Source organism: Ceratosolen solmsi, unplaced genomic scaffold, assembly GCF_000503995.2.
Source record: "Ceratosolen solmsi marchali unplaced genomic scaffold, CerSol_1.0 scaffold53, whole genome shotgun sequence".
Classification (NCBI taxonomy): Eukaryota; Metazoa; Arthropoda; class Insecta; order Hymenoptera; family Agaonidae; genus Ceratosolen; species Ceratosolen solmsi.
The window spans coordinates 1,865,883-1,877,767 of record NW_011948441.1 but is presented as its reverse complement, the minus strand read 5'-3'; the positions used below and the strand labels follow the sequence as shown (position 1 = coordinate 1,877,767).

General features: G+C 27.1%; 1 protein-coding gene across 1 annotated transcript in view; it reads right to left on the bottom strand.

The window, feature by feature from the left end:
* LOC105365751 (uncharacterized) overlaps positions 1–11,885 on the bottom strand; it is a 29,973-nt gene that overhangs the window by 15,534 nt on the left and 2,554 nt on the right. Inside the window, exons 2-7 of the mRNA XM_011503985.1 lie at positions 4,693–4,832; positions 2,936–3,162; positions 2,633–2,859; positions 1,847–2,173; positions 1,403–1,759; positions 54–314 (exon numbers count right to left, since the gene is read on the bottom strand). Coding sequence (XP_011502287.1) covers positions 54–314; positions 1,403–1,759; positions 1,847–2,173; positions 2,633–2,859; positions 2,936–3,162; positions 4,693–4,832 — 1,539 coding nt within the window. The remainder of the gene's footprint in view (positions 1–53; positions 315–1,402; positions 1,760–1,846; positions 2,174–2,632; positions 2,860–2,935; positions 3,163–4,692; positions 4,833–11,885) is intronic.

Below are 11,885 nucleotides of genomic sequence, written 5' to 3'. Positions count from 1 at the left end.
TTTATTTTAATGCATGCTAATCAATGTGATAATATAATAAATTTTAAACAGACTGTCATAGGATTTTGCGAATGGCACTGCTGCTGACTCCGGTTATCCGAGAAACTTTCTTTCGACTTGTCTTTCCTTCTCAACGTCTTAACCACTGTTGACTCTTCTTTTATCCTTGACTTTTCCATCGTTGTTAGCTCTAGCGTCATTGTCGGATTACCATCATTCAACTGTACACAGACTGCATTCTCAATCGACGTTATTTCAATATCATCTAGACTCGTAGACTCCTCGCATTTTATCTCTTTTTTCATCTTTTCCGTCTAAAATAAAAATAGTATGCTATAATTATTCCCAATTGATTTAATGTACAAATAACTTCATCTAAATTAAACTATTCATATTAATTTTAGACTGTTATTTGATAAAGATAATAGTATCATTCGGATTGTAACAATTTATAATTAAACTAAAGTAGAATGAATAATAAATTTATATTGAAATATTTATCTAAAAAATTAATTTTCAATAATATTAAATAGTCTTAACATTCTCTATCTCATATTATATTAGATAATACAAACCTAAATCGTTCTATTATCAATTACTTAATAATATTAATTCAATAAAAATAATTTAACTGGAATAAAATATAGAAAGAATAGAAAACTTATGATTATATATTTTAATTCTTCTGTTTAAGATAAATTATTATCTGTGGCGCGCAGATAGTTCGACACGCCTGATATGCATTAACAAACAGTTGTATATACTACCCACTCGCGCATGCGTTTAAGTAATAATGCATTTATACTCGTATTTGCGTATCTCGATTCGTACGTAAGCGCGCGTATTTTTTACACATGTATTATTTACACTAGAATAGTTTAAAAGATAGTGAAGTCAATGTCGAATTTCAGATGTAACGCTGCAATATACGAAGCTCATCTATTGATAATTGAAAATTTATATTAACTAGTTTATGGTTTAATTATAATAAGGGACATAAATTGTTAAACACAATTTTTAAATATATGACTGTATACTAAGAAAAAAATCATAATAATTTTATGGAAAAAGAGATTTAATATTTAAATAATCGTATTGTCACAACGACCTTTTTTTTGTAATCAATATTATTATTAATGCCAATTCAGGACAAGGTTTATTAGTTGACATTGTAAAAATAGGTTAATATGATTTGAATCCATTACATTATATAGTAGATATTTAAAAAATTAAGCAGTACTATTGAAATAATTTAAAAAAGAAAATAGAAAAAGAAGAGTTATTTATATTTTTGGTGTTGCCTGTCCAGGTGTATTGAAAGAAAATAATGAGGAAAAACAAAGATATGATTGGTCTCGACAGTCCGTTCGATTAAGCAAACTTTCGTCGTTAAAATAATGACCTTGATTTTGGTGTTAATATCTGCCTCGAATTTAGTTTCAGCTCCTTTAAATAGCGCTTCCTTGGATGCATGGGCCTCGCGGATTATCTTGCCGCAAGCGATGGCCATATCCTTAATCCGATCGTAACAGGCTCTGGTTGGATGCAGCGAAAATGCGGTGAGCACACACTCGCGAGCGATGCCAACGCTGTCGCTCACATAATCGGCCAGTTTGAGGAACTCCTGACTGAGCCGCTGTGCTGTCTCCTGGACTTTCTCTTTGTCGCCCTTGGATTTCTGGTTCTCTAATTCATTCATATCCGTGGTCAAGGCGCGAATATAGAGTTCAATCACCAGCGGTTTTATTGTATCGCCAAACTGTAAAATCGTGGTGCATAATTAACCTTTGTTATCGTTTATGTCTCGTTGAGTCCGGGACATTCGAGCGTTCAAAGCCAAACTTACATGCTTAATTAACACCCCGCAAAATATGTATATATGCTGAGCGCTCTCCGCTGGCTCAATTAACTTCCTAATGATGCCGGGCAGTGTTGCGACGACATCCTTAGACTTGGCGTGTAAGAGTGCCCATGAGTTGAGGATCTGCTCGAGGGTGGCGGCGCTTACCTCGGCCAGGGGCCTCACCATACCTGTCGTCACGAGGTACTGGGCAACGAGCTCCGCTGCTTTACTCGAGTTTCGCCAGACGCGCGCAGTTCCATACTTAGTTGGCTTCTCTCCGCTCAGCCTCTGCATAAGTTCGAGTCCATCCTTCAGGTCCATTAACTTTAACTGCAATCGTTAACAGCGCGATGATTAGTAACGTTCTTATGGATAGGTGTTGAGATCATAAGTCACTTCAGATGAGAAACATAATGGATTGACTCGTGAGTACGCACGATAGTAAAACATATGTGCGTGCGTGCTTGCGCGCGCGCGTGTGTATGTATGAATCGTTTACAAGTTTTCGTACTTTGAGTTACGATTACATTTCTTAATTTGAAGTGAGCTTGAAACGTTTCCTTTACATCAACTACACGTTGTTTATAATTTTTTAATAACCAGTGCTATAAGAATCAACTCAAAGAATTTCAATTTTTTAATCGCTTATCGGCTAATAGTCTTTCACGAACTCAGTAAATAATGCTTATTTATTCGAATGTCCGTTCTTACTTCAATTTCTCAACAAATGTCATTCTACAGTGTTATTAGTAATATTCGCTAGTACATTATTTTGTAAAAAGCACTCACTTGGGCGACGATATCGTGGGTGCGTTTGAGTTTGTACAATAAGACGATATAGACGTCGATCATATAGTGGACGTGGCCAGGTTCGGACAGTGATCGCAATCGCTCGTTCCTGCGCAGCGAACGAACGCATGCTGCGGCGAGGTTCACCGCAATGTCCTCGCAGCGATCCTCGCATAGTATCTTTAGCCTCATCTTTAATAGCTCTCCTTTCTCTTGACAGCAGAACTCTATAATATGTTGGGCCAGCAGAAAGCGAACCACATGGTTATAATGTTCAAAAAGTATTTACTTTGTCGAGCCTACCTTCCTCCTCATGTTCGGGATTCAACTGGCCGTTAAGTATCCTGTCGAGGGCCGGTTTGCCCCATGGATCCTGAACAAAGTCGATAAGCGCCTGACAACGCTTCGCCGAAGGATGCTGCTGCTGGACAAGTTGACTCGCGCACCTCTGCAGCGTCACGTTCAGGTGCGTCCTCGTCGCAGGTGCAAGCTTCGGCCATTCGCCGCGCAATACCAGTTCGAGCGTGTGCCTATAGGATCGGCGGGATTAACTTTGTAAACATTGATTCAATAAGACATCCTAGCCCACGCTGTTGGGAATTTGGAAACTTTGGTATAGAGGCAATAAAAAAAAAGGATCTGGTTGTGTTATTTCGTTTGAGTGGATCGAATTTGTGGGAACAACGATCAATACTGGAGGGAAACGAGAGGAAGGTTCGTGAATACGAATGTGTCGTCATATGACCAAAACATACAGTTCACAAATCAATATTAAGTTGTAAGTTTTGGATAAAAACAAGATTTTTAGACGATCAGTGCTGCTGATCGGTAATTAAGCATCAAATACATGTACTCGATCTTAAAAATTGTAGGCACGGCAACCCATAGCTACACATTTTTAAATAATACTCATATTTTTTCACGATAATCTATTTTCGAATTTAGTATCAACGAGTAAGCCCCCCCCCCCTATTTTAAAAGAATTTATTTCATTCTCGGGATAATATCGTATAAGTAGACTCTCACTTCGAAGGCTCTCAGTTAAATAAATTTTCGACGATTTATATCGAACGGCTTTTCATGCGTTCGACAATCTAATAAATAATAATATGAATATGAGTAAAAATTTCTTTTCTGTTCGGTATTCCGTGATCAAACTACTAACACCTTTATGCATGTGAATTCATCAAATTTATTAAATTTACAAAAGAATTGAAAACACTTTAGTGTAAAGTACCTCTTATAAAAATTAAACTTAAAATAACATTACAATATTTCAGAAAATAATATTCATAGAAATATATAATACAAAGTATTTATGAAGATTCTACTTATGCGTGCGCACTGATTCCCCATATATTAAACAATATGAAAGGCAAAACCATTAAAAGCTTTAATTAAAAACTACTTCTGAAGAGTGACAGTCGATATTTTCAGATAAATGTATATCAAACGAGAAGTTTAGTTTTTAAGATATAATTGGAATTTTAATAATTAATTAGTTCTACTATGATACTTTAAAATATAATTCAATGATGATGTTACATTTAATTAGATATAGTATGAGCTTAAGAAACGTATTTCAATATATTGTACATTACACATTACGAAGAATTATTAAAACGTGCGATACATTATAAAAATAAATCTATAAATAATTAGACATTTCGCATCGATCGATAAAATTAAGGAAATATAAATGAATAATCATTAATTTTTGTTTAAATATAATATCGTAAAAATCGCAGTGTAGTTTATTAATATAAAATGCTTTCAATTAGAAACTAATTTCAAACTATTTAATATAATTAAAAGAATTTAAATATAATTTAGCTTATCCACTGAGTCTTTTAAAACCTTGAAAAAAAACGAGTATTTTAAATTATTAAATTTGCTCTGTGTTTTAGAAAATCGAGCCCATTTAGAAAAAAAAGCCATTTTTACAATCATTTATTTCATAATATTGGAGGAGTATACATTAAAGAGTAAATAGTGATTGGAACGAGGTGGAGAAAAGGAGCGCGAGCCAGATAATCAGCAAACTCATTTTGGAGACTTACTCGTTCGCCCATTCTATGAGAGACTGGGTTGTCTCTGAAGTATTAGTAATATAATTGGTGACATGCTCCCAAGCGGCCAAAAGTGCATTCACCTTATCGATGTATTTCCTCTTGCTGTCACTCAATGTCGCTTCAAGCCCCTGCAATTCATCCGAGTCGGGATGAGAAATAATTTTACCAATTTTTATTATCAGTTACATGCTTAAGTATTAGAACTACATAAGGATTGTAAGCACAAATGTTTAGAATTCACTTATTAGCGAAGGATCAATTTAGGACATTATTTACAGGACGTATTCGTTGAGCAACAGCAATTAGATTGAGGGTTGTGTTGAATAAGCATATAATTATATAATGATATCGATACTTAATAAACGGGGGTTAACGGTTTATTAGTTATTTATGAATTATTTATATTTAAGAGTATAAAGCTATGATACAAATTCATAAGCAATCATGTGAATAAGTGATTATATTATCTTTATAGTATTTATAAAGTTAAAGAAAAAGAAGTAAGAATAAAAAAAAAATAAATACAAATATTAATATTTGTTAAGTTAGATGGAAATTTATTTAAGATGAAACGAATCTTAATTTAGAATGTGATACCAAACGCAGGCGAATGAAAAGGAAAAGTAAAAAAGGTAGATAAATTTTGAAACTTGAGAAATAAAAAAGTATTTTTGAGCGTAGTTTTCATGTTCTTGATCAGAACATTTCTCTATAAAATAAGTCTTCGCGTGCCAATGGTGGAGTAAAAATGACAAATGAAAATATGCGAAACATACTATTCTATAATTTGCATTCATCTCAATTTATTGAAGAAATGATGAAAATAAATGATCAATATCTTTTTTTTATTGAATTAAGAACATATACATTAAGTAAAATGAAAATACAGTTGTGTCGCAATTTAAAATTTCCTTACATTGGTCAGACAGTTCTTTATGTAAAATTTAGAACATATATTTTAAATAAAAGAAAGAACATTACGAAATAATATTTATTCATATTTATGTATATGAATATACATAACATGATCAAATGTACGTTCCACAATGTACGCGGCATTGCAATTTATTCGGGAAAAATTACCATGGATATGTGCAATAACCGAGGTACATTGAAAATACGAAATATGAACTTGTTAGATAATGATTATTGTCCATATTTTTTTTATTATTCAAAGATATTTTAAAATGAAATACTTAATAATACTAAAAGTATAAAATATTATATTATTTTTAATGATTTAAAACTTCAGATTTTTCATTATTATTGTCTTACATCGCTAAATTATTTTAACACTAAGTGTAAAAGTTCTACGTTAGATGAATTTGCTATTTTATCACATACACCAACAAAAACTTAAATTCTATTCTTCAAGAAAATAACTTTTAATGAAATATATATGAATACAAGAAATATTATTAATCTATTATGAAAAGCTTCTTTAAACTATTTTTCTAATTAGAGTATTTAGAAAAGTAACAATATTTATTCGTTATAGTATTTTTCTAGCATTTTAATATAAAATTTTACATTACTTTTAATGTTATTATAAGTATTAAAATTACCTTTATAATAAAATAATGGTATATTTATTTAGATCGAATTTTTTTTGTAATAGTATTATCTCGTAAAAACAGTATGAAAAAAAAAGTTTTTCAAACTTTTTGCATAAATATTTAATGCATATTTGTAAATGAAAACAAATCAATAATTATAGAAAATTAATTAAGCGGTAATAAAATGGACATTAGTAGTATGAAAATGTCATAAAAAATTAAAAGATTGAAAATAATGATACAAAAGCAAGGAATAAAAATGTGAAGAGCATATACAAAGAAAAGATAAAAGTTAGCTTTCTCAATTTCCCGCAAGACTCAAGTAAACAGATGCTTGATGAGAAATTCGATTCTCAAGGAGTTGCTAGTTTCCTTTAAAATATTTCATAAGCCCTGAGAATAAGTAGATACAAATTTCCGAAATTACAGAAAAAAGCAAGTTTCATATATTAACATATTATGGATATTGAATTTTTTATGAAACCGAAAAGTAAAAAAATCTAATTAAATGGTGTCCATGGATCTACTTTATTACATTATTATATTTTTTATATTCAAGCATATAATTAATGCATATTTGCACAAAAAATATTTATGATCATTAACTTATTAATTTCAATATAATTGTATTAAAATCAATATTACAAAAATTAATAAAACTTATGACAACAATCATTATTAGAATATTTAATTAATGCTGTTTTTATATAGTTCAAGGCACAGGCCAATAATATATTCATAAACTTATCAAAATTAAAAAATTGTAATAATTGTTATGCTATGTGCAATACACTATGTGCATTCTCTTATATTTTTTCTAAAGTCAATTAACATACATTAATGGAATTAATTATGGTACGAATAAAATTCCAATTATAATTACAGGATAATTAATGGATCGTTTGTTTCAATTGCGTAATTTAACGGTTGAAGCTTGGAAGAAAGTCTGAAAATAGAAAATCGATTTTTATTTTTAAGATTCGCCTTACGCTGTTAAACTCGATAAAAATAAAAATTCAAGCCTCCGTTTAAAAGGTCTGCTATCTATTACGTAATGAAGTAAAATTCCGAAAAATAATATATATATATATATATATATATATATATATATATATATAATGGTGAAACAAAACACCTATTATATATTTTTTCGAAGGTTTATATGCCCTCCTGTATCAAGAACGTAAGAAGTTCCTCTCTTTGAATTGTTAAGGGGACTGGAGCCAAGTAAAAATACCCGTATTGATGATATCGAAGAATTAAGAAATAATAGAAACAGCATTTTTCATGCGAGTGCGCATTGAAGGTAGCTAGAAAAATCTACTTATTTCAATCCTCGAATGATCAAATACAATTTATTTATTTCACAAGTAATTTTTACTTTTTGTAATTGATGAAAATCCATTAATAGAAATATATTTATAAAACATTTTGCTTTCCTTTAGAATCCTGCAATATATGTGCATACTATTTTGTATTATTTCGTAAAGTAAATTTTACTCTTAATATAAAGAACATTCAATTATTAAGGACTTTAATTGAAGTTCTTATATTAGAATCAAATTATTGAAAATTATTCTGCTTATTGTTCGAAATAAAGAGATAAAAACTGCGTATAAAAAATAAAATACAAAAAAAAAATATAATACGTAAAATACTTACATAATGTTTTGTAACAAATAAATAAAAATTATTGATAATTATATATAGTAATATAATTTGCAAATATTTACTTTTATAATAAGAAAGGTATTAATTAGGGATATTGATTATCATAAAATATAATAATTATTATTTATCAGTTATTTTTTTAATGTAATACAATAAAAAAAATGTATAATGTTACACTTTTTGTAACAGTATTAGAAAAAAAATGAATATAATGTCGTCCTCGTAATACAAATTATAGTAATTTTTAATTACCGGTTAAGAATAACCTAATTAAAAAAATGGAAATATTATATTACAGAGATAAATTCAAATATACAATATAGGCTAAATTAAAACAATCTTTTAATTAGAGCTAATTTTTACTCTGTTTAAAATCGATTATACTACCTTAATGCTTCAATTATTAATAAAAATTATTACAGAAAGTGTGGTAAGATTAAAAATATGAAAAAATGTGATGAACTAAAGAAACTAAACAAGAAATTTGAAATGTTAATGAGTTTAAAAATACTGTCTCGGTCAACGTTATTGTTGCGTATAAGAGTTATTGTTGCATATTGCTTTTCAACATGATAAGAAATACTTATGGATCCTAATAGTCTTGTGCTAAATAGTGTAACGTTGGTATTAACGTAACGCAGATAGAAATATGGGGAAGTTTTTAAGTAATGATTTGTTTTTTGTTTAAATTAAATCGATTTTTTTATCCAAATAAAATTTTATAATAGTCTTTATTACTATATTATCATGCATGTGATAATGGGACAGATATTGGATAATTTAATATTTAGTTTAATACTTAAATTTTTTAATTGCTTAAAAGTGTCTTTAAAAATTATATTTGTATACTTCTTTACTCGTTTATTTTAAATACATTTATCAGCATATTCTTTTTCCCCAATTTTTTGAAAAAAAAACTTCAATAATATTTCAGTACGTATTAATTAAATATTATGTTTTGTAAATATAAACAAGTTTTAGTTTTTCTATTAATGTCGAATATAAAATTTTGATATTAATTGTTATATGTTATTAATTGATTACGTAAAGTGTTATTTTTTCAATTTAAAAAGCTAAAACTTAGACAGGAATAAATTAGATTTTATAATATATAGTTTACTTATAATGCAGGATATAATTTATTTTATAAGCTTTTAATAATTTATTATGAAACATTTTTAAAAGCACACACACGTAATACTAATTACATACAGTATAACATAATTTATTAGAATATTACAATTTTACAACGTGTTAAAAAAAAAAGTATAAAATAGCTTGGATATAATAATATATTAATTTTATTTGTGTAAGAACCATTAATAGTGCATATGAATAAACATTGTATTTTTAGAATTAAACGTAATATTCACATATCTTATATCTTATTGAATAACTAAAATATAATAGCCTTCTCTAATTAAATTGACATATTATTAGTTAACATTAGACCTTATTAATAACATTATATTTTCTTAATTTAACATATTACTATTTTTAACGTACAGTAAAAATATTAAATATTTGATTTTTACCTCAGATTTTTATCTCAGATAAATTCAATTACGCAAAAGAATTTTAATTAAGAAAATTTTTATATTATAAACCTTTTTTAATGAATGCATAAATACAAATAGACATAAGTATAATAATTTTGTATAAAAATTAAAAATAGAAAATAATAGAATAATTTTTACTTAAAGACACATATGAGCGACACTTAGAAAATTTGTTAAGCTCGATCTAAATCAATAGGATAAAAGCACCAATAAATGTGAAATGAAGAGATACAAAGTATAAAAAGAAATAAAATTCTTTGCTTCCTTCAAGTACTGATAAAAAGTAAAAAAAAAATTTACTGGTAGTAATTTCGGCTTTTTTGTTTGACTAAATTGACTTATATATATATCTCATACATTTTTGTGAATTTATGACAATGATAATCATTGTTTAAATACTATAAAAGAGCCTTTATTAATCATTTTTATAAAAAAGATTTTATTTTTAAGCTTCGACATGAAGTAATCATATTCGTTCTGAATTAAATTAAGTTACTTATAATAATATGTCATAACTATACGAGAATATTAAAATAAAAAAGATAAAAGCTAGCAATTAAAATTGAAAATAATAAATTTGATAAATAGGGTATTCCTTTTGAATTCTTACATATAAAATAATGAAAAACGTGTCAGGAACATTTTTTCATATTAATTATTGATAAATTATATGTAAAATATTTTTAAATAATTTTTTTTAATCTAAATATCTCAATGTTTACTCAAATTATTAGCACTAATAATTGTAATCTAATAAATTAAATTTTTTTTGTTAGAAAATTATTTTTGCTGTCTTCTTAATCAACAGTTTACTTTAATACATTAGGTGATAAAAAGGAGGTTAAAAGTATTTGAAACCCTGCAAGTACCGTGAACGATCTAACATTCTCAACTTAATACTTAATCTCTTGTCATTATATCTACCAACGAAAAAATATATATATATATATATATATAAACGAGATCATTCAATGATCTTTTTAATTAAAGAAACTTATAAACTAATTATTTAAAAAAATTATAAATATTATGATGGCTTAAGTTTTCAAATCACAATAAGGTAGAAGGAATTAAAGATTATTAAAATATAAAAATTGTATGAGCACAAAGTTGATATTTAAAAGGATTGTTATAAAATTTTAGAAAATAGAAGAAAGAAATTTTTATAAAAATTAACACGCATTATCAGAGTCATATACATGTATCGTAATTATTTTGATAATTACAAAAACAAAAGAATATGAACAAATATGAATTTATTTTATGAGTGCAATGTAGGCTGCTCATGTGTATCACATGTTTTGCACTATTTACATTATTACGTGATCGTAGGTGTCCTCGTCTCTACAATGAAATTAACATACCAATACATAATTCTCGACCTCTTGTATATTCATATTATAGAATAAATCCTCCCATGTCCACGCACTCTCTCTCTCTCTCTCTCTTTCTCTCTCTCTCAAATGCATTGATTTGATATAGTTTTTTTATTAGATTGATGAATTTGTATTTTTATATAAATATTAATGTAAAAAAAACATTTTATACATACATTTTTCTTTAATGAGATATTTAATTACAGTTTGATAACCCAAGTCTAAATTAAAATATATATATGAAAAATTCGAAATACCAAATACATAAAAGTAATTTACAATTTTTAGTTTATGCCTTGAATATAAAAAAAGTTAACGAGTTTTTTATTTTTATTAAGTATTTTGTATATAAAATCGAAAGTTATATTAAGATCTTAGTTTCATCAATTTATAGTAAAATTATATTTTCATATCAATGTAACTATGTGTGATACACCTACAGACGATATTGTATTATTCTGATATTAAAAAGCATTATTTTGTCTTTGATTTGTGTAATCTTTACAAAGCTAAAATAAATTGAAACTATGGAAATGAGTTATTAATTGATTCACATACTTTACAGTTCATATGCTAATTAATCATTACAACAGCACAGTTATTATCTTTTATAAGTGTACGAAACAAGTTCTTTAGTCTAATGGTAATGTTAGTATTTATATGTTAACAAAGTAATGTTTTCATGAAAAAATGTACAATGAATACCCAAAGCATTAGAATTATTACAGCTTTAACATAATTTTTAGTAATATATTTAATTAAACGAAAGTATAAGAATTAGTAATACCGATAAAAGTAATAATGAAATTCTGCTTTCAATATACATTAATGAAAAAAATATTAAATATAAGAATAAATAAATAAGCCCATTATATTTTGTATTTCGTTTCTTTCTCTTTTCTTTTTATAAGTTATATAAAAAATTTGTAATTTTGATTAAAAACATCAAATAAAGATTTTTAATTTTAATAATTTAATTTAACATCAAAAATAAAAAATATATAATTACCCTGCATTAA